The sequence below is a fragment of the Xenopus laevis genome, chromosome 1S, assembly GCF_017654675.1.
Source record: "Xenopus laevis strain J_2021 chromosome 1S, Xenopus_laevis_v10.1, whole genome shotgun sequence".
In the NCBI taxonomy this organism is placed as follows: domain Eukaryota; kingdom Metazoa; phylum Chordata; class Amphibia; order Anura; family Pipidae; genus Xenopus; species Xenopus laevis.
Window position 1 is genome coordinate 28,783,199 of NC_054372.1, and position 24,205 is coordinate 28,807,403.

At 38.1% G+C, this 24,205-nt stretch overlaps 1 protein-coding gene across 10 annotated transcripts in view; it reads left to right on the forward strand.

Annotated features, from left to right (window-relative positions):
- The first annotated feature begins 487 nt into the window (after positions 1 to 487).
- fip1l1.S (factor interacting with PAPOLA and CPSF1 S homeolog) overlaps positions 488 to 24,205 on the forward strand; it is a 44,121-nt gene continuing 20,403 nt past the window's right edge. For 2 of the 10 annotated variants that reach the window (XM_041575959.1, XM_018238244.2), the window contains exons 1-12: positions 491 to 804; positions 6,061 to 6,112; positions 7,634 to 7,691; positions 10,855 to 10,955; positions 11,171 to 11,235; positions 11,647 to 11,754; positions 12,266 to 12,396; positions 12,664 to 12,773; positions 13,188 to 13,284; positions 14,448 to 14,607; positions 19,151 to 19,189; positions 22,554 to 22,580. In XM_041575959.1, coding sequence (XP_041431893.1) covers positions 618 to 804; positions 6,061 to 6,112; positions 7,634 to 7,691; positions 10,855 to 10,955; positions 11,171 to 11,235; positions 11,647 to 11,754; positions 12,266 to 12,396; positions 12,664 to 12,773; positions 13,188 to 13,284; positions 14,448 to 14,607; positions 19,151 to 19,189; positions 22,554 to 22,580 — 1,135 coding nt within the window. In that variant the 5' untranslated portion in view covers positions 491 to 617. 10 annotated transcript variants of the gene reach the window in all.

Genomic DNA, 24,205 nt, shown 5'->3' on the forward strand with positions numbered 1-24,205 from the left:
CACCCTAGGCCAGGACCTTGGTGGCCTTTCCATAAATCTGGTTGCCACCTGTGTGGTTTTGAATTGGGCATTAACACTTTAAAACATTGAGAAAACTGGATATTAATGCAGCCAGTTGCATGTAAGTGATGCAATAGCCTTGCCCTGGTGTCATAACTCTACCAACATGCCCATCTGATGTCATCGTACCTGTTCCTACATCACTGCCCCCCTCCATGTTCGGGTTGAACTATCAGCAAAGGTGGCAACCCTATGCACCCCTTTAATACATTTGGTAAGGTCAAGCAAGGGCAGAGTAAAGTTTGTTAAATTAAATGTATTCACACCCCCATTGCACTTATTTGGAGCTAAAGAGTTTGATGGTTAATAAGAAGGTCTGTTGAGATCGCAAACAGCAAAGTCAGCTCCCCCACAACTTAGCCATCCCATTACGCATACATGTAGCTTCAATGAGGGCATCCGCTGCCTTCTTAAACATGGCGGGTAAATGTTAGCGGTCACGTGACAGACGGCGCTCTCTCAGTGGTTCCCTGGTACGCCTGAATTACCCTGTTACTGGCGGGCTTGCGGAACTCTCGCGAGACTGGAATCTTTCCCAGCTTCCTTCTTGGGAAAACATGTCTGCCGGCGGAGAGCTGGTTGAGCGGATGGTGGTTTCAGCGGGGACAAGCGGCAGTGCCGCCCCTACTCCCTCCTCACCCACCACCTCCACAGTCGCAACCGCTGTCAGCGTCTCGACGGCGACAGCGGACGGAGCAGGGGGAGGAGGAGGCGGTGATGAGGAAGAGGAATGGCTGTACGGGGGTATGGGACTTTAACTTTTGTTTTATATACCGGCTACAGTAGGCCCACGTGGGTTGTTTAGAATGTAGTTAGAACTATTCGCTCTGTCCCTTCAGGGCGTCGGTGAATTGTGTTTGGTTTCCATGTGTTCCAGGTGCTCTTGTATCTTACTGTATCTTACTGTATCTTGCTGTATCACAGCGGCTATCACTGTATTTATATTGCTGACCTGACACTCTCCTGACATTAAACTTCCAGCTTACATGTTAACATTATACAGGGTTCCACCTCCCCCAGCATTACCTTCTGTCCTTTTTCCTTTAAGTCGATTGCTTGTGTTGCATTTTCCCTGATACACCAGGGTTGCCAGGTCTAATTTTTAAAATAAGCCAAATGCGGCTACAAAACTAGCCAAGAGGCACTTTAAAAGTAGCCCCCAAAAAGAGCACAATATGTGCAGTGAGAAAAGTCTATAAAATGGATATGTGAAAATATGCCCTTTATTTCAAATTTTCACTGTTTGGCAAATTTTTCCATAAAGCAAGATGGGCCAGAGTCACCTGTCACCTGTCACCAGCGGTGTAACTACAGAGTGGGGCCCAGGAGGTATTGGTGCCCCATAAGGCCTAACACATAAACAGTTTAAATACATATTTGTAAAACAGCTCAACCTCTAGACATTTTGGTGGCCAGCAGATTTTTGCCCCAATATTGTCAGAGATTGAGGAAAGTCATCAGAAAACACGAGAATGCTTAAAGGGATACTGTCATGGAAAAACATTTTTTTTCAAAATGAATCAGTTAATAGTGCTGCTCCTGCAGAATTCTGCACTGAAATCCATTTCTCAAAAGAGCAAACAGATTTTTTTTTTATATTCAATTTTGAAATCTGACATTGGGCTAGACATATTGTCAATTTCCCAGCTGCCCCAAGTCATGTGACTTGTGCTCTGATAAACTTCAATCACTCTTTACTGCTGTACTGCAAGTTGGAGTGATCTCACCCCCCTCCCTTTTCCCCCTCCAGCAGCCAAACAAAAGAACAATGGGAAGGTAACCAGATAACAGCTCCCTAACACAAGATAACAGCTGCCTGGTAGATCCAATCAACAGCACTCAATAGTAAAAACCCATGTCCCACTGAGACACATTCAGTTACATTGAGAAGGAAAAACAGCAGCCTGCCAGAAAGTCACATGACCAGGGGCAGCTGGGAAATTGACAAAATGTCTAGCCCCATGTCAGATTTCAAAACTGAATATAAAAAAATCTGTTTGCTCTTTTGAGAAATGGATTTCAGTGCAGAATTCTGCTGGAGTAGCACTATTAACTGATTCATTTTGAAAAAACATTTTTTTCCCATGACAGTATCCCTTTAAGAGTGACGAGAGACTGGGGTACAGAGCTCAATCTGGTAACTCCTGACTTCTATCCAAGTCAGTCCCATTGCATGCGGGGTATTGTAGTCTTACATTAAACTTGCCAGTTTGCAAACTGTTAAACAAAAACTATATTACCCAACATGCTTCGGGAGATGCATTCTTGGCTCATTAGGCCAAGAAAAAACTTTGGCTGGTTTCCAAATTACAAACCAGCCAAAGGCTCTTAAAGCAGCCCAAATCTGTACCTTGGTTAGTTTGTACTTTCAAAACCCACCTGGGCTTTGAATTAGTAGCCCAATTTGGCTGGAAAACCACCAACCTGGCAACCCTGTGATACACAGTTCAATGCGAAATAACCCAACACTAAAGGTATTGCAATTTCTTCATTCTCATGAGTAGAGCCTTTAAACCTACACTGTTCATTTAACGAGTGTAGTGCCACTTAAAGGGCTTGCTCACCTTTAAATTAGCTTTTAGTATGACGTAGAGTGATTTCTGAGACCATTTGTAATTGGTTTTCATTTTGTATTTGTGGTTTTTGAGTTATTTAGCTTTTTTTTCAGCAGCTTTCCTGTTTGCAAGTTCAGCAATCTGGTTGCTAAGGTCCAAATTACCCTAGCAACCACACACTGATTTGAATAGGAGACTCGAATATAATAGAAGATGGCCTGAATAGAAAGATGAGTAATAAAAAGTATCAATAACAATAAATGTAGCCTTGCAGAGCATTTGTTTTTAGATTGGGTCAATGACCCCCATGTCAAACCTTAAAAGTGTCAGAAGTAAATGGCAAATAATTAAACTATACAAAATAATAAGACCAATTGAAAAGTTGCTTAGCATTAGCAGCTCTATAACATACTAAAAGTTAGCATAAAGATGAACCATTCCTTTAAGCTATTGGGTTTCCATAAGGGGACCTATTATAATTAAACTTTTTCCAAATGTTATGGTTTTTAACCAATCTCTCATTTCACACAGAAATAAATTTAAAAAAAAAAAACCTTAGTTTACTCACGTGCAGTCAAACCGTTACATTTCAGGGGCAGGCCCCTTTGTCAGGTTTTAGCTCACAGGACATGATTGTGGAGAAGTGGCTGCACCCAATAGAGGAGCCATTATTTATGGAAACTGGTGACTGGTTGATCAGGCTAGTAAAACTAGACACATGGATAAATGCCATATTAAGGGATATTACAGAGCCTCAATGTAGGTTGAGCTCCCCATAGGGGCTACTAAATAGCCAACCACAGTCCTTATTTGGCACCCCAGGAACACTTTTCATACTAGTGTTGCTCCCCAACTCCTTTTACTTCTGAATGTTGCTCATGGGTTCTAAAGTTTGGGGATCCCTGATTAGACCATCTGACGACTTTTCCCTTTCAGAATAACGTGTCATTCATAGTCCGGTATAAGTATGAAATCTAGCAGGGTAGCTGTTGAATACTGAAGAAGGAATATTGGGAACGGAGTATTTTGGATATATTCAAGCACAGCCCACCCTGTTTTAAAAAGGGATTAGTACCCCAAAATAAACATTTGTCTAATGTTTTAAACTATTTTAGCTGAAATCAACTGAATAACAGACCTGTGGAGAAGCATGTATGGGGGAATGTAATAAAAGTCGCAAAGCGCAAAATAATTTGCACAAAAAAAATCGCATTTCGTAATGTAATACTCTTCTTTATACTGTTATTTCATTGCACATTGCCCACGTTTAAGAAGTGCTTGAAGGTGTCGTAATCTTTTGGAGCAAATGTAACAACTATTAAATTCGCACAAATGAAAATTTGTTCGCAAAGAGGCATAACTTTTTGCATTGCGAATATTTTTTCCGTTACCGACTTTTATTTCATTCCCCAGTAAAGTTTACTTCTGCATCAGTTTCAACGGACAGAAAGGGAAAGGTGCTGAGTTCACAGTCAGGAAAATGTCACTTATTTGGTCATGACAATAATGTTTGAATAGAAATTTACCTTTTGCATTAAATGAAACTTTCAGTATGTGAAAAAAGGTAGACAATATAGAATAGTATTCTCAGTGTTGGCCAAACAGAAGCTTTATATTTGAGTATGTCATAATTGATTTCAGAGAGCTATTAATAAAATGTTTTGTGCTGATGCAGTTGAAAATGTACTGCTCAAAAAGGCATTACCTCCTTTACTTGCAGCTTTTCACCTTGCCAAATCATTATTCTTTAGTAAATGGACCCACCACTGTCAGGTACAAGTATTTGTGCCCAATTCCAGAGGTGCAAAAGATTGTGAATATGTGCAAGTTGCTGCTGTTTCAGGCAGGATTGTGGCATCTCCTTCAGTGGCTTGTCTAGATCCCTAGACTAAACTTCTGCTCAGGGCAGGCATTAAGAAAAAAAAAAAAATCTCCCAAAAACAAGTGTCTTGTATGCATTTCAATAATGTATTTTTACTTTGCACAAAATATTACTCTTTCAGAAACACTACTATATTTAATATAAAGGAGCTGATGTTTAGCCTAGGCTAGGAGTAGCCATTCATGTAGAAATAGGGCAAAAAAGGCACAGATTACATACCAGAAAACAGATAAATGCTGTAGAATACAAATTTGATTTATGGATCTCTACAGGACTGTAAAATGTAAACATCTCTATATTTAATAGGATGTTAGAAATAATTTGCTTGTAGGTGCTTGCAAACTTCAGATGTAAAAGATTTTCTGTTATAGTACTGGTCCTTTAATTAGATATGTTCTGTGTGCCCCAGCCCTCTTGAGCTTGATGTGCTACTTGAAGTAAAAAATGAACAAGGGTGCATTTTTGCTGGAAGGCAGGTAGGAGTTACCAATATGGGGCATATTAATCAAAGAGTGAAGTTACAGATCGCCACAGTCCACTAGTGTGAAATTCCGCCACTCTCCATTCATTTATATGGGATTTTCAAAAGAGTATTTATCAATGGATGAAAGTGAAAGTTCACCTTTGATAATTACGCCTTTAAAAATCCCATAGAAATGATTGGAGATTGGTGGAATTTCACACTAGTGGACTGTGGTGATCTCTTACTTCACTCTTTGTTAAATAAAACACATGGAGTTTAATGAACGCTTCTGTAAATTGAAAACAAGCTCTACTTTCTCAGACTGGCTGCTCACAAGCTTCAAGCCATCTTCCTTAGACTGCTAGTGGTAATGCAAAAAACAGTAGCAGTCTACTAACTGCTCTAATAACCCCTAGAGCCAGACAGCAAGGGACATTTACTGTTTACCTATGTGAAGGTGTATCCATTGAGTATGGTGTTTTTTTAGTCCAGGTAGTCCATTAATAGTCTAATTTATAATCATTGGGGATTATATAATCTACGGAGCCAAGGCTATAGGTACACAAATAGGGTCGCTTGAAATAAGGACATGAAGTGTGAGGAAAGGGGCCTTCGTTTCTGTTTGCCTTTAATGAGCAGTAGTTCAGCACTTGGCATGATGTTACTGTGGGTTTTGCCCTGGTAAACGGTGGCATAAATGATTTTCTTCATACCCGGAAACCTATAGCTACTGTATTTCTGTAGGTTGTACAAAATGATGCAAAAAAATTGTCATAGTTTTGTGGTAATTATATCCCTTTATGCTGTTAATTATGCATTTAAGTATCACAAACAGTGTTTGCCCCTTTTAATTTACTACCTAATCTTCCCATATATTATGTTGCTGTTAAATGGGAATTTACTGGATGCTGGGGACATTATCCCTAGCAACCAGGCAGTGGGTTTAATTGGCCAGCTGAAAGATCAGAGGAGAAACGGTGCTAATGAACCACAAATCACTACGGAAGATTGCACATTCTAGAGACAGGTGACTTAGGTGATATGTTTTGTGTATTATTACATGAGTAAATACCCAAGGGTTTGTGTTTCTTTTTGTGCAGAAGAAAATGAAGCCACGGCAGCAGATGATGATGAAGAAGAAGACATAACAAGGTTTGTAGAGTTTTTGCTTTATTATAGAGCTTTTCGGATGCTAAGGTTTTGTGAAATGAAGTTTGGCTATGTCCTGATTAGGCTTAGAACAAATGGGGGCTCCTCTGTTCTCAGCCTGCTTTAAAGGAACAGTTCAGTGTGAAAATAAAAACGGTGTAAATAGGCTGTGCAAAATAAAAAATGTATCTGATATAGTTAGTTAGCCAAAAATGTAATGTATAAAGGCTGGAGTGAACAGATGTCTAATAAAACAGCCAGAATCCAACTTCCTGCTTTTCAGCTCTATAACTCTGAGTTAGTCAGCGACTTGAAGGGGGACCACATGGTACATTTCTGTTCAGTGAGTTTGTAATTGATCCTCAGCATTCAGCTCAGATTCAAAAGCAACAGATATGACCCATGTGGCCCCCCCTCAAGTCTCTGATTGGTTACTGCCTGGTAGCCTGGGTAACCAGTCAGTGTAAACCAAGAGAGCTGAAAAGCAGGAAGTAGTGTTCTGACTGACATGTTATACATCAAATCACTCCAGTCTTTATACATTACATTTTTGGCTAACTATATTAGACACATTTTTTATTTTGCACAGCCTATCTATTTACCCAGTTTTTATTTTTACACTGAACAATTCCTTTTAAAATCTACAAGCAGAGATCGGTCCGAAAAGGTGAAAGCAGGCCTAGCTTGTCAGTTGAAATATTTTTTTTTTTGATGGGGACTTTGGCTACATTGTAAGGCTAAATTTACATTTTTGATAAGCACATTCCAATACCAGAGGTCAATTTTTTATATTGATTGAATGCTAGAATTATGAATGCACCGGAACTGCTAACTGATGCTATATGCCATTGGAGAATGAAAAATGGCTATCACAATGGGATAGCAGGATACAATTGACTATAGAGCATGATATGTGCTAAATGTGTAGCCAGTGGGTGATTCTTCCTTGTAGAGATACAATATTATTGGTCTGTTTGAAACATAGTTTTGACTGGGTTTCCAGGTTTGATGTAATCATTATTTTAATGCCAATGCAGTAGTTCCCTCTTTCGCTTTAGAGTCATCTAGAATACCAGTATATTGACAACCATTATTTGGTGTTTTTAAATGTATTTTATATGATTTTGAGAATGTACATGTTATATATTTTTATACACCATCTCAATATGTGGGAAATGTTGCAGAAGTACAGATTTATATACTAATTGTCTGTGTGTGTGTGTATGTATTAGTATGTATATATATATATATATATATATATATATATATATATATATATATATATATATATATATATATATATATATATATATATATATATATATGTGTATATATGTGTGTGTGTGTGTGTGTGTATAAATATCATAAGTGTTTGCCTCTCAAATTGATCTTCTTCCCCCATCATCTACTTTGGGCTGTTTAAGAACATCGCTTAGTTGTAATAGACCTAAAAAAAGGTTATCTGACTACTGACGTTCTTAAAGTTGGTAAGATGTTATATGTGTTTTATTATTTAATCCACAGCTCTCATCCTGTAGCTGGAATCGAAGCAGAGACTTCTGAGAATGGTGTTGTGAAAACGGTAACATTCCAACTGTTGTTACTATAGAGCAGGGATATTGAACTTGTGTGAATTGCATTTTTTTTTTTTTTACAGCTGTGTAGTTGGCTTTTTGCAGAAGACGATAAAACATTAAAAGAACTTTGTTTTGAATGGTACAATAAAGCATTTATTCATTTGGTTTCAACTTTGTGCATTTTAAATTTCTATTTCTCTAAATGATTCTTTGTTGGTTAGCAGGTGGGTTTACTGGAAATTCCAGACCCCTCTGTATTATCATGTTAGGTTAATATCACATGAGGCCTATCCTCAAAACAGCATCTGCCGTCTTCCATTCATTTCTATTTGCATAGATCGTGTCACTGACACTCGGGGTTATCAGAGTTGCTTTTAGTAGTTCAAAACTGCTTCTATCTTAAAAACACTTAAAATGCAAAATGAGTATAAACTGCAAAAGTGCATAGAGCACACAGATTTATTTTTCTAGTTTAGATCCTTTCTAACAGCTTACAAATCAGACTTGTATTAGCAGCTTTTGCTTATGTGCGTATAACACAATCTAATCCCCAAAAGTTGCCTGCATATTTGTTTTATGCCAGTCTTCAGTGCCACCCCCAAAATAAGTGCTGTACTGCCTCACGGTAACCTCCATTTGTGTCCCATCTTAAAGGGTTTGTTCAGCTTCCAAACACTTTTTTCAGTTGAGTTGTTTTCAGATTGTTCACCATAAACAAAGACTTTTTTTCAATTGTTTTCTATGTTTCACCAGTTTCCCAAAATGTAAATTTAATGTTCCTGTCTCTAGTGTTTCAGTCTGGCAGCTCAGTGATCCAGAAGCATATCTGAACTTTTACAATTTGCTACCCTTAGAATACAATTAGTTGATACATTTCTCAGCAGTACCGTATATACCCGAGTATAAGCCGAGGTACCTAATTTTACCTCCAAAAACTGGGAAAGCTTATTGACTCGAGTATAAGCCTAGGGTGAGAAATGCAGCAGTTTCTGGTAAGTTTCAATCAAAAAATTGAGGGTTTCTGCTCCCATTGGAGGTGCCGTCGTCCTGTTTTTGGACGCCGGCGACCATTCTTGGACGCCGGCGACCATTCTTGGACGCCGGCGACCATTCTTGGACGCCGGCGACCATTCTTGGACGCCGGCGACCATTCTTGGACGCCGGCGACCATTCTTGGACGCCGGCGACCATTCTTGGACGCCGGCGACCATTCTTGGACGCCGGCGACTGTTTTTGCGCTTGACCCGACTCGGCTTATACTCGAGTATATACGGTATATAGTAGTGGCAATTACTATATCAATTCTAACAGCTGCCTTTAAAGGAGACGTTTTGTGTAAAAAAAATAAGAATGTACCAGTGCATCATACTCATTTAGATATCGAAGAATTGTGCTTAAAAAGTAGTGTTTCGAGCTGATTTATCGAATATTTCTGCAAAAACCCTAATAATCCCTCCCTTCTCTTCCTGCTCTCTGAATTCCCAGGCTGTGCAGGGGAGCGGGTGGTACTCGGCTCACTACACTATAGGACAGGAACCAATCAGCAGTCCTGATAGGAAACTGAAGCTTGTCTTTGCTTGTGTGACTGCAAGGCTGTGATTGGCTGTCCCCCTCCTACTGTGCTTCTGGCAGAAACAGTTAGAACAGGGACCAGTGAACATCTATAGGGAGCTCGAATAAAGGGCTATTTTTTAAATATAATATTCATTTTAAGCACCATGTAAAAGCAACACCATATATTACTCATAATTGCCTACAAAATAATTTTTTTTTTCAATTATCCTATATTTCTGCTTTAATGAAATTCTGGACAAATATCTTATGTATCAACTAAATGTATCAATTTAAAACCGTGCTGCTTCAGAAGGTGAATAATGAAACTTTGCTCATCAGTATTAGAAAAATGGTCACAAATAGAAACTAGAAAGTAATTGGGGAAAAGTCTTTATTTCTGGTGAACAATCTGAAACTAAACTGAAAAATGTGTGAGGGTGAACAATCCCTTTACTAACTGTATAGAGATGAAACTATGGAACTTTATGGAAGTTTTTATTTCCTAAACCTTAGCTACTACCATAGCTTTAAACCTCTATTTGCAATTTGGTAGTGTAATACATGGTTTTAAGTTTGCTTCTTGTCTATTAACCCCTAGTGACCAATCAGCATGTAGTTTTTACTGTTCAGCGGTTTGTAATGAAAAATCTGATGGTCTACTTAATTACATTACTCTGTGAAAGTCCCAAACAGGCTCCACCCACATACATGACCTCATTGTAATTTAAATGTGTCACATGGTATAACTGATGCCAGGATGGTGGAAGAGCCCTAGAAATGAGTGTTGCATATGACAAATATTTTTGTCTGTTTGAATTTTCCCCTTCTAGGGTAACTTTCTGGGGCCATTATTCTTGCATTTCTTGTGTTAGGAATTGGCTAAAGTGCTTTAAAGCAGTATTACTGACATATGTATAAGAGAAAGTGAAATGCAAGAATACAAAACATTCACTTTTATCTGAAAACTGCATGGGCTTGTGTAAAATAGTATAGCTGTGGATTTTTATTTCTGGAAAGAGTCTCTTGAAACTAGCATGGAGGCATTACCTGTTACCCAGGTAATTTATTTCTTTTTCATTCTGTCAAAATAGCCTTACCTTGTGTTTTTGCGGCAGAATTTCTACATATATTGTCAATATCACAATCTGGACATAGCAAGATGAAATAACCGTTAGACTGAAATTCTTAATATTTTCTGCACTGCTGCCTGGACATGTTTCACAGTATTTTGACCACCATGCCACTAAGGGTTTCTCAATGGAGGCCTATTTGTCAATGGCTTTTGTGTTTTACACTCATTTTTCAAGGGTTGATGGGGGGTTTTGTAAAGGTTTTGAGTAGCAGTGGTCAGCCCTGTGAGTTGTTAGCCTGAGAGTGAAAGAGATGAGTAGGCTTATCTTTTCAGCATTGTGGAATATGTTGGCACTCTAAAAATACATTATTATAATAATAAAATGGAGACCAAGTAAGTTAATGCATTGCCCGTATCATTGTATGAAATGGGATTTGCCGAGGTGATAAAAATTACAGAATACCATTGGTAAAACAGTAATACAAGGGGGTACTTTTGGGATGACCGTATCACTTTAGTAAAACTTTTTTCCACTCTTGTAGGTGACTGAGACAGAAGATGACAGTGAAAGTGACAGTGATGATGATGACGATGATGTCCATGTTACCATAGGAGATATTAAAACTGGAGCTCCTCAGTATGTGTATGTTTCCATAAATGTTTCCTTTATTCTACACAGTAAAGCCTTAGAAGGTCCATAACAGCTTTAGCTGCTGTGAAACTACAATTTCCAGAAATCAGCATCTGTAGTGCTCATGGAGTATATGAAGCTGTAGTCCCGTAGATTACTTATACCCAAATATAGCATCTAGTAATCTTCACAAAGAATTTAATATACTTTCTTCTTTACTTTTATAGGCCATATGGAACAACCCCTGTTAATCTAAATATTAAAACTGGGGGGAGAATATATGGACCAACAGGTGAGTGGCATGTATAGATGTGTTCTCTACATATAAACTGTTGGTATCTTCAAAACGGAGCTATTAAAGGAGAAGGAAAGGTCAATACTTAATAAGCTTTATCAGAAAGGTCTATATAAATACACCAGTAAACCTTTAAAGTAATGCTGCTCTGAGGCCTCTGTAGCTTTTCTTCTCCTTTAAGAACAATAATTGCAGACTTTTTGAAGAAGAATTGAGTCTTCTTGAAGAGTCTACCACTGTTTTGGCTATTGATGTTAATGAAATTCTTTTAAGGTTTCATCACCACTACTTAATGGCCGACTTGAAATGCTTTGTGTGCCAAAGCCATAAAACACAGAGAATAACATAATACAAAAATACTGTATAACAAATCTGAACACTGTTGTTTGTGTGTTTTCACTTGGTCAGGAGGAAAAGGTAAAGGGGTAGATTTGGATGCCCCAGGAAATATTAATGGCGTACCTCTGTTGGAAGTAGACTTGGACTCTTTTGAGGACAAACCTTGGCGAAAACCAGGTAAAAATCTATAATCATTGGGTTTCTTTAAAGGAAAACTAAACCTTAAAAAATGCATTGAAATGCCATATCTTATGTACCAAACGTACTGGCAGCCTAAAGGTTCAGCATCTTGATGGTAGTAATGATCCAGGCTATCAAAGTCACAGGAGCTCACCATTTTGGTGCACTGAAAGCAGCACTGCCATGTAATGAGAATCTGAATTACTAACCTGCCTTGTATTGTGACATTTATATTGTATATATACAGTATATATGAGTTGGTCCATAAGCTCATGTAATTGTAAGCTGCAAGCTGTAAGCATGCGCTGAGTATTAACAAAAAAGTAAATAGGTAGCTATTGGGGCTCTTTGGAGGCCTTGGATTGCGATAGATCCCCAAAACATAATTTGCTATGTTTCTAGCCTACTTCATTGTTGAATTTTAGCTCTCCTTGAAGCTAAGATAATAACCCACTATTACCAGTTGTAGTGTTAGGCCTAAGCTTTACTTTTTGTTTTACTTTTTTAGGTGCTGATCTGTCAGACTATTTTAATTATGGTTTTAATGAAGACACATGGAAAGCTTACTGTGAAAAACAGAAGAGGCTAAGGATGGGCTTGGATGCTCTTCCAATCTCTTCTACAACAAATAAAATTATGGTATGACATATTTCTCCTCTCAGTGAACACAATTGCTGTCAAGCCTTTCTACAAGCATTTATAGTAATATTGTATAGTTAGACAGCTCCCTAACTGAAGTCAGTACACACAAGTTCCACCAGGTATGACTTTGCAGGTTGAAGACAAACAAACCAACATTCTCACATAAATTGATACTTAGTAGTTATTTTCTTATTAAGAACCAAATTGGATGAAAAATTAATCTAGGGTGAGTTTGCAACTGCTTAAGCCTTTATTTCTTCACAGGTACAGCAGGGCAGAACTGGCAATGCAGAAAAGGATACCATTTTGCAGAGTATCAAACCAGAGTTTACTTCTCCCACTTCATTATTCAAACCTGGTGTTCCTCCTCCAAGGTGAGTGTTTCATTTATGGGGTGTAAATGCATCAAAACAAAACTTGAAGGTTGTGTAATAAGTTGATGGACTTTCTGTCTGAAAATTATATATAATATATCATCATTTTCACACAGACAAACTAATAGGCATACAATAGTGGTTTTAAGTTTTTTGTCATTGGTTAGGGTTAGTAACAAAACTTTAGTTTTATTTTGAAATATTATACAGGCACATATTTAAGTTACTTGACTTTCTTCATGTGTCTTCAAAGTGGTTAAAAAGCCACCATGCCGCTTTAATGCCCATGTGTAGATTGAGTAGTTTTCTGTGGACTCTCTCTTTGGTTGCATTAAATAGTGAAAAATACTATTAAGCAATGAGAATTCATCATATGTAGCTTCTTGATTTTCTTCCTTATTAATTGTTTTATAGTCGAAAAATCTCAAGCACAATTGATGTGATCGGTCAGACAACCACTATCACTCGTGTTGAAGGACGCCGGCGAGGTGCGAATGAAAGCAATATCCAGGTACTATCATCTGCTCAGTTTACAGAGGAAAATGTTTTCCATAGTGGTCCAACAAGTTTGGCCACTGGTTGATTAGTCACTGAAATTTTAACAGCCATGTATAAATACACTGTGCAGCATTGTTGGATACTTTAAAGGAAAACTTAAAGGTATACTATCATGGGAAAACATGTTTTTTTTGAAAACGCATCAGTTAGTAGTGCTGCTCCAGCAGAATTCTGCACTGAAATCCATTTTTCAAAAGACCAAACAGATTTTGTTATGTTCAATTTTGAAATCTGACATGGAGCTAGACTTATTGTCAATTTCCCAGCTGCCTCCAGTCATGTGACTTTTGCTCTGATAAACTTCAATCACTCTTTACTGCTGTACTGCAAGTTGGAGTGATATCACCCCCTCCCTTCCCCCCCCCCCAGCAGCCTAACAACAGAACAATGGGAAGGTAACGAGAGCAGCTACCTAACACAAGATAACATACTTCCTATGACAGCTTGGGGTCCTATTAAGCATTGCTCCACCATCCTTTCTTCCATGCCAGGGATTCCTTATTGCTGGCCAGATCAGTGACCATGAGCAGTAGAGCAACATAAGAATTTAGTCATGAAAAGCCAAAATGTTCCTCTACTGCACGTGAATATAGCCCAAGCCTGCAGCAAAGAAACCAAGATAGGCATAAGATGGTGGCACTCCAGTGATTTTTTTTTTCTTTAAAGAGAAGCATTTGCCTTGGGCTTGAGGTAACAATTATAATAACTGCAGGCACCCCCAGCGATTAACCCTTTCATTTCCCTTTTCTCCTCTAATCTTTCCTATAATGAGATTTAAATCTAGCAGCAGATGTGAAGGCGGAAAAAAAATTAAAAAATCCTTTTTAACATGTACTGATCTAACACTTTTAATCCAACACAACACATTTTTAAACTTGACTGATTGACAAACAAATCAATGTACTTGGTAAAAATGTCAGTCTTCTTCCTCCTCCCAACATACCTATAGTAAAAATTGTCAGTCAGAAATGTGTGTGCTGGACACACAGTGAAGGCAAATGCTGCTAAACTGAATCTCAATAAACCTAGGATAGTACCTCAATTTTATGGATGTCTGCAATCTCTTATGCAATACAAAAATATTCTCCAGTTATTTCTGTCCTTTTGTGTTTTCAGGTAGTTTCAGAACAGTCTCCTTCTGAAGTGGATAATAATTTTATCAAGCCACCCCCACCATTTTTCCCTCCTGGCGCACCCCCCACACACCTACCACCACCTCCCCTTTTTCCTCCACTGCCAAATGTCAGTACTGCCCCACCTCTAATCCCACCACCTGGTAAGTATCAGAATTCTTGTTTTAACATAAAGTTTTACTGCTTTCATTTAATGTTGCACCAAGTAATCACACGTGAGTTTAATTTTAATTTTGTCGAATATTTGGCTACCCAGTGCGTGGTGTGTCTGAAATAAGAGTGTAGTGTCTGGCTTAAACGGGTTATTTGCATTTAAATTAACTAGACAGTGGTATTCTGAGACAATTTGCAATTGGTTTTCATGTTATATTATTTGTGGTTTTTAAATTATTTAGCTTTTCAGCAGCTATCCAGTTTGCAATTTCAGTTGAGTTGCCTAGGACCAAATTACACTAGCAATCATGCGTTGATTTAAATAAGAGGGGACCTTAAGAGAAGGATGAGTAAAAAGTAGCAATAACCTTAAAATTAGAGCATTTGTTTTTTTGGGTCTTCATGCCTTAAGTCTACTAGAAAATCATGTAAACATTAAATAAACCCAATAGGCTGGTTTTGCTTCCAATAAGGATTAATTATATCTTAGTTTGGATCAAGTACAAGCGACTGTTTTATTATTACAGAAAAAAAGGAAATCATTTTTAAAAATTTGGATTATTTGGATCAAATGGAGTCTATGGGAGACATCCTTTCTGTAATTCGGAGCTTTCTGGATATCGGGTTTCTGGATAAGGGATCCTATACCTGTACTTACAGATAAACCTGAACAAGCATTACAGGAACATTAATGCTTATACCAAAAAAAACAAATATGTGTATATACATTTAAAGATAAAATGCTGTTATCCTGCACTGGATTTGCTCCAGAAACACTAGTACATTTAGATGCTTTGTTACCCTGGGGTGGTGGGGTTAAATGTCATTCATGACCCATTACAGGGATACAGACAGTAAGCCAGTCTCCTAAAATAAAATTCTACTAATATCGTAAATGAATTACTATGTAATTTATCTGGATGCTGGATGAATAGTTTCAGATATTAAAATAAAAATATATTTTTGCTTAACTGGTCCTTTAAAGAAGAAATAAAAACTTAAAATCTAGAGATGCTTTAAAATTCAGATTATCTTGTCAAAACAAAAGTAATTTGGCTAATTCTGATGCTCTCCTATTCTTTATCTTATTTGATACTTACTTATTCCTGTGTTTATGATATGATATGTAAAACTGCTGTTTATTGCTTTGACACAACCAGACAAACCGAGAAACTGTAGCCAAAGAAAATATATACGTATCCGGAACCCTTCATTTTTTTTTTTAATTTTCTTTTGTTTGTTAACCTTTTTCCTAAAGCATGTTTAGGATATATATTTTTCAATAATCCTTTTATTTTGTGTAATTGATCCAACAAACTGCTTTTTCTCTCTGTGTGCATTATCCATTCACTAGTGTCCCATTAAAGGGAAACTCTGGCTTCCAAATCAATATCTGATAAACAGGCCCACATAACACAGAAACCCCTAATATATCCATCACTGTTACCTGTTTCCTATGTTTCTATGAAATCCAGCTGTTTAACAGTTCTTCTCTTTCTGCATCATTTGAAATCCTGGCAGGGAAGGAGGGACTAAACACGGATGTTAAAATTTGTAACAACTTCTCCACAGCTTACAGACAGCATGCAGGAACTACATAACCCACAATGCATTGCACTGGGATGTTCCGTTCCTTATTGAAATCCCGTGTGCAGGGAATTGTGGGGTTTGGAGGATGCAGGCTGAGGACAACTGGCTGATACAAAGTAACAGTAGTCAGCCAGCTCGGCAAAGTAGTTAGAGAGATCAAGATTAGAGCAGGGGGCTAGGCTTAGGGATCTGTCAGAAACCATTAAAGATCTTGAAAAGTCTGCATATTTGTTGAATGATGTATATTTCAAAGTTGCTTGAAATTGTGTTTACTTTTCAAAAAGCTTATTTTTTTGTGGCGTTCCCCTTTAAGAATGACTTCTGGCATTAAGATTGAAAGCATAAAGCTGCAGGAACATGTTTTTTTTTTAAATTTATACCTAATGACAAAATTGAAGCCTTCGAGTCTTGTACCCCTTCTTGTTAGACTAGCAGGTTATTGACTTTCTCTTACTCCCCATAAATCAGTGCTCATTGTACATCTGCAGAAATCCATGCAAGGCTGTGGCTTTGGCTCCCAATGGTCCTTGTTATATTTGCACTCTAGCCAACTCTTTATTTTCAAAGTTGCTACAAGAATAGTATTGTGCCATACCTCCTAGTTTTAACATAGGGGAGAAAGGCCTAGTTGTTACCTCACATTAACTAGGAGACATGGCCAAAAATCCAGAATTGCAAATATAAAACATCCTGTTCTTTTGAAAACAAAACTTGCTTTGAAGCTGCCTTTTTAGGCTTCAGTCTCCCTTGTGAAGCTCATTTCAAGAAAAAAAAAAAACCTGAACTTGCATTATTTCAGGAAAAGTGCCCTGCAGTGTTCGATTAACACCTTGGTTGCTGAATAGTGTGTGCCACAGAAAGAGGCTTTGTGATTGGTTGACCATTAGGATTACTGTGTTATTACAGGAATTCATTACGTGGGCTCGTGTTGTTTTCATTGTTTAAGAAAGATTAGAGGTGACATGTTTAACTATAAATAGGTTTCAAAGGATCAGTTTATTCACTGCATTGTTTTACATTGAAATATGTTTGTGTGCTTTTATTTTATTTTATATTATTTCCAAATTGAAAGGCTAAGGAAATGGAGTGAGACTGTAGTGTGCCCCTTTCTGGCCATACCTTGGCAGTAGCTGGTTCATAGAGTCTAAAGACCTTATCATGCTTTTGCTGCTGTTTTTCTGTGAAATCGGTATAGGATTTTTCTTGCCTGTAATTTATTATTTATCGGATGGAGAGAAGTTAAATGTGAACCAATGCTGCCAGACAAGTGGGTCTGGGCCTTATTCGTCCACATGAATGCGATTGTAAAGTGGGACCTAAGTTCTGTCTAAGCTGATGAGGTTGTCACACCTGTAGTTAGGATAGCTCCATACATCGGACAATAAGCTGCAGACTTCGGCCTGAACACGGGCATTTTAAAGGAGAAGGAAAGGTCTTTTAACTTGATCACATGTATTTACCTGACACCCTGGGCCGGTGTTCCTATCAAGAGAAAACTGCACCAGCCGAGGATTCTTCCAGCGAGCACCACGGAGCAATCGCTTTCCGGCTTATTATAGATTCAGATTTCCCAGGGCAGATACACGCTGTAGAACAAAATAGCTGGCTTTTTAGTTAAAGTCCGGCTTTTCACACTACTGTGCAGACGCAAGAAGAAATAAGAAGCCGGAAGACTATCGATCTGTGGACCTCGATGGAAGAATCCCAGGCCCGGTGCAGTTTTGTCCTGATAGGAGCACTTTTCCGGGGTTTCCGGTAAGTATATGCAATCACTTTGGGGGTGCCTTACTTTTGGCACCCCCAATTTAAAAGACCTTTCCTTCACCTTTAAGTTTATCTGATTACTTTTGACCTCTGCTACACCGCATGTTGGCAACATGTTGCAGTTAAATGAAAAAGAAACGTGCTTCAAAGGGGTTAAAGGGCTTTTATTTTACTCCTTGGTTCTCTACAGCAGGGATCCCCAACCTTTTTCACCCGTGAGCAAAATTCAAATGTAAGAAGGGTTGGGGAGCAACATAAGCATGAAAATGTTCCTGAGGATGCAAACGAAGGGCTGTGATTGGTCATTTGGTAGCCCCTATGTGGACTGGTAGCCTACAGGAGGTTCTGTTTGGCAGTACAACTGGTTTTAATGCAACCAAAAGTTTTATCCAAGCCTGGAATTCAAAAATAAGCACCTCCTTCGAGGCAGCAAGGAGGTTGGGGAGCAACATGTTGTTGGGGATCGCTGCTTAAGAGTAATTGTGGGGAAAGCTAATTAATCAAGTTATCCTTACCAAACGCCCTGTATGGTGAGGATCTGTAAGTCTTAGATGCAAACGGCAGCTAAAGAAGGGGTGAATTTGTTTATACAACTAACACCCCTAATTCCAATTGATAGAAGGTGGAGGTTACAAAGTTAAAATCGAAATCATCCACAAGTACTATATGATAGTGGATGTGTACTTCTTGGAGTAGGAAACAAGATAACCCAGGATATTCCTGGCTTACAAAATGTTATGGCAATCTTTACACTGTAGGACAACGTAGTCCAACTTTATGTTCTGTTAATTAAGTGGCTTTTTGTTGGACTCATAATTACTAGCAAATACCTGTATATTCTAATTCAATTTCCAAGATACCACGTCAAGAAATTGCATATCATTCAGGTGGCATTGCATTAATATAAAGGTCATACTCCATGGGATCCTATACAGTAGAACCCTGATTTTACACTTCCCAGAGGGCCACTTCAGAACGGTTTATTCTGTGAGACCATTTAATCTGGGAAAGAAAGCACGCAACTTGTCTGAATGGGATCATGTCCAATTCTCGGAAAATGCCAAATCTGTGTTATACTGTATACAAAAAAAATCCAATACGAATTACAAAACCATTATGCTAGTCACTGTATCCCCGTTTGAAACTGAAAATGTATGTGTGCTTTCCTTTTTCTCCTAGGATCAATATCGTTCTCGATGCAAAAACCATCTCGATACGGTAAATGTTTCTTGCAAATTTTGTGTTTTCAGTGTATATTAAATCAAAATGGTCAAGAGATGTGTAAATTTATGGGGATGCCATTTTGGACTCTCTTTAGTCTTGTGTATCCAGATATAGTAAAACCTGTATCATGGGATAGGGTTGATTGTAGTGGCTCTGTAAAACACAATTTTTATAGGAATAGCATTGACATTCTGTTAAACCACTATGACAACTGGTATCAATGATAGAATAGAGTAGATAGAAAACAGTTTCATATCACAGGGAAAGCATAAATAACACTTTTTTTGTATACACAAGTGTGGGCTGCAGTTAGATCCAAAAAAAACTCTGCAAAAGTATTTTGACAAGGCTTAGTAGTGGAAGGGTTTGCCTTCTACAATGGCTTTTTGGGCATGTTGAAACTGAGTTCACCAATTCAGTATTGGCCTTCCCATAGCCACAAAATTAAATCTACACAAGACTTATCTGTATCAGATGTAGGAAACCACATCTGTAAGGCCTTCAAATAAAAATGAGTTGGGGAAATTAGAAATTGGGTGAACTATTCAAAAGTGATATCATTTGTGCTAATGATGAAATATGTCTGATGGAACTGAGAGCTCGGTAAGTGGATTGCACACCTTCTAGAACTGTAACACGGCTGAGAGGGGTGAGTGCAAGTTATAGATCCTATATTATGGTCCTAAACAGATGTGGGACCTGATATCCATAATGCTCTGGACCTGGGGTATACCTTAAGGGGCTGATTCACTAAGGGTCAATATCGAGGGTTAATTAACCCTCCATATTCGACTGGGAATTGAAATCCTTCGACTTCGAATATCGAAGTCAAAGGATTTAGCGCAGATAGTACGATCGAAGGATTATTCCTTCGATCGAACGATAAAATCCTTCGAATCGAACGATTCGAAGGATTTAAATCCAACGATCGAAGGAACATCCTTCGATCAAAAAAAGTTAGGCAAGCCTATGGGGATCTTCCCCATAGGCTAACATTGACTTCGGTAGCTTTTAGATGGCGAACTAGGGGGTCGAAGTTTTTTTTTAAAGAGACAATACTTCGACTATCGAATGGTCGAACAGTCGAACGATTTTTAGTTTGAATCCTTCGATTCGAAGTCATAGTCGAAGGTCGAAGTAGCCCATTCGATGTTCGAAGTAGCTCAAAAAAAACTTCGAAATTCGAAGTTTTTTTACTTCGAATCCTTCACTCGAAGTTAGTGAATCGGCCCCTAAGTGTACTTAAAAAATAATTTAAACATTAAAACCTAATAGGCTTGTTTTGCCTTCAATAAGTATGATTTATATCTTAGTTGAGATCACTTACAAGGTTCTTTTTTTTTTTTATTATTATTATGACAGAGAAAAAGGAACTTTTAAAAATGTTAATTATTTGACTCTACGGAAGAAGCCATCCTGTAATTGTGAGCTCTCTGGATAACAGATCCCATACCTGTATATTAGTCTTTTAGCTTATCAGCCTTACCCACCAGGAAAACATTTGAATGTCATGGTGTGTGTGTGTGTGTGTGTGTGTGTGTGTGTGTGTGTGTGTGTGTGTGTGTGTGTGTGTGTGTGTGTGTGTGTGTGTGTGTGTGTGTGTGTGTGTGTGTGTGTGTGTGTGTGTGTGTGTGTGTGTGTGTGTGTGTGTGTGTGTGTGTGTGTGTGTGAGCTTGAAAAAAGGCCGGTAGGCCTGAAACGTCGTAGACCAGGCTGTTTGCCATAAAATGTACCAATAAAGGCATTTTAAATTGATGTTTGCTGTACGAAAATTTCTTCTGTGTGTTGTACAGTGACATGGTGTGATTCTTGTGCATTTGTAAGAAAGTCCCAATACCCATTAAGCCTTGCCAGTGAGAATTCTTGTGTATGAGATAAATTATTTATCAGGAAATTAGGTTGCCACCTGTCCGGATTTAACCCAGACAGCCTGGTATTTCTAAGGGCTGCCCGGGTCAAGACAGTCTGCCCGGTTTTCCAAATAAGGAAAATTGGGCATGATCTCCCTTGGTGAGCAGCCAATCGCTCATTGGCACATCATAGCCCCACCCCACTGTGTCTCTCTCTGCACTAGCAATGTCACTGACCCACCCCTCTAGCATCATGGCTCCACCACCTGCCAAGATCGTGGGAAAGGTAACAACCCTACAGGAAATTTTAGTTTGAAAATATGTATTGGTCCTTCAGTAACCAGAGAAAATAAAGAAGACATTATTTTTACTTGTGGACCAATGTTTCTTTCCTGACTCATGAAGCATTGCGTCTGTGCAAAACATTTATTTGCAATGTATATTAAACTGTAATAAATAATATATAAAGTAAGGTATATTAAACTGCCCTCATACATGCAGCAATCTTCAAACACACTACTCTGCAGGGGTGACCTCTTGTTCTCTCTGCATTCCTAGAAATTTGTTTCCCAGAAAATGGAATAATACTGAATTTAAAACGTGTAATATTTTAAATCCGATTACCTTGTCGTACCATGGTATTTGGTTAATGTTAATTTGGTGAATTGCAGAAATGCAGTAACATCTCAAACAGTGAAGTGGCCATTCACAAGCAGATCTTATCTGCAGATTTAGGCCCTTTAGACTAATTCAGCAGTCTATCTGCTCATGTTTGGGGAACTCTGATGGGCCCTCCTGACTGATATCTGGCCAAAAATAGTCTAGTTTATGAGATCCTCGCTCTGATGTCTTGTATTCCCACCATTGTAATCCGATCGTTTGGCCCTTGGGCCAACAATCAGATTAAAGGCCTTAGAGGGCATATGGGGGGTGGGGGGTGGCCATTATAGTGACCTCTTATAGTGTATGGCCATTTTACAGCATTTACTTTCTATTGTATTTAGTTTTTCTCTTTGGGAATAATTGAATGTTAATGTGATTAATTATAAGATGCTGATCTCATATTCAAGCTAAACCATTAACTCAGTTTGCCCGAACATGGATATTACACAACTGGTAGACAAGTAGAAATTAGGATTCTTGACCTGCAAAGACTACAGTACATAACTTGTTTAGATGAGGGATTTCCTACTCATTCATTCTCTGGCCACCCTAACAAACTAATCGGCTTCATTCATCTACTGGATTTATAGGATATACAGTAACACTGAATGATTGCAAAGAGTAACCATGCCATGCGCTATTATTGCTTCTGTATCCAATCCATCTGGAGAGCCAGGGTTGAGTAGGCAACCATAAATGGCAAATATTCTTTTCTGAAAAAAAACAGCGGATATTGTGATTTTATTTGGATATATGACACACTTGCTCACATCTTGTTCAAACCAAATTATTTGTCAGGGAAGAGTAATTGAATTTTCATAAGCACACTGTTCTCTATTTTTCAGGAATTCCCATCACTGTGCCACCTCCAGGTAAGTGCAGTATAGTTAATATATTTTCTGTCCAGTTTTAAATATATAACTTATTGTTGGAATTTTCCTAGGCTTTATATTTTACAATACATGTTTTTAACTTGAAGGTCCTAAGTTCTGCATAGAAAATGCATGTATGTAGTTCCCGCTGTGTTAAGGTAATTTGAAATTATCTACAGGATCCCATGAACCACAGTGGCTACACCAGCATTATAGAATGTGTAGATTACTAGTTCCAATTGCTGTTTTATGTGTACCTTAATCTCTGCCTTTGTCCAGGCAGATACATCAGTATAAGAGAGTAGAGCCAGGCACTCGCAGGTTAACTGCAAAACGTTTTAATTACACCATAATAGAATGTATACCTGTATACAAGGAGCATTTACATTGAGCAACTAGACGTATTTTACTTAAGCTAGATCACCCAAAAGGAGCATGGCTTGTTTTCACAATCACACATTGCTTCCTATGATCTAATTTTAACACAAAAGTCATATTTCTTCCTAAAGTATTTTGAAGAAAACTTGTACAATTATCAGGATAGGGTTACATTTTTCTGGTATTTGGTTAACAGTAGGGATGCACCGAATCCAGGATTCGGTTCGAGATTTGGCCTTTTTCAGCATCGGATTTGCCCGAATCCGTCTGCCTGGCCAGACCGAATCCTAATTTGCATATGCAAATTGGAGGCTTGGAGGGAAATCTCATTACTTTTTGTCACAAAACAAGGAAGTAAAAAATGTTTCCCTCTTCCCACCACTAATTTGCATATAAAACTTCGGTTCGGTATTCGCAAAGGATTCGGGGGTTCGGCCAGATCCAAAATAGGGGATTCGGGGCATCCCTAGTTAACCGTGCTTTTCATTGGTGCCCTAATAATTGTTCTAATGCATGATACCGAGTATCCATATTAACTTTATTAAAGGCAAACCCCTTTTTAATATAATTGGTGTGTCCTGCCTAGAACTAAGTTGAAATGGGATGACAATTTTTTTTCTATGCTTCCTCCCAAATTGCTATATATTTGACAGCATAAAAAACAGATTTTTTTTAAATCTAATTTTCCTTAATTTTTTTATCTCATTTTCCCAACTTCCTAAGTATATCTTAGGAGATGAGTAGGCATTAACATGATTTCTATTGCTCCTTAGTGTGGTGGGCCTAGAAGTTCAGAAATCTGTCCTGCCAGTATTAAATGTTTTGGGAGAAGCAAAGATCCAATTTTAAAGTTTTAGTATCTTTTTAAGCTAGTTTTACTTTGTACTAATGTACAGTTTATCTGCATGTTTTCATTTGTAAAGAAAAAGCTTTTGTTTTGCTGTTATTTAAAAAGAATAATGTGCACACAAAGCAAATATCTGGACTGTGGATCCCTCTTCAATGGGAGCCTAAAGAAGGAACCTGGGACTTCAGAAAGCTTGCTTTGTCGTTCTCTGTATCTTCATATACTGTAGTTAGACATTAAAGGGGTTGTTCACCTTTAACTTAACTTTTAGTATATTATGGAATGGCCAATTCTAGGTAACTTTTCAATTGGTCTTCATTATTTATTTTGTATAATTTTTTATTTGCCTTTTTCTTCTGACTCTTTCCAGCTTTCAAATGAGGGTCATTGACCCCATGTG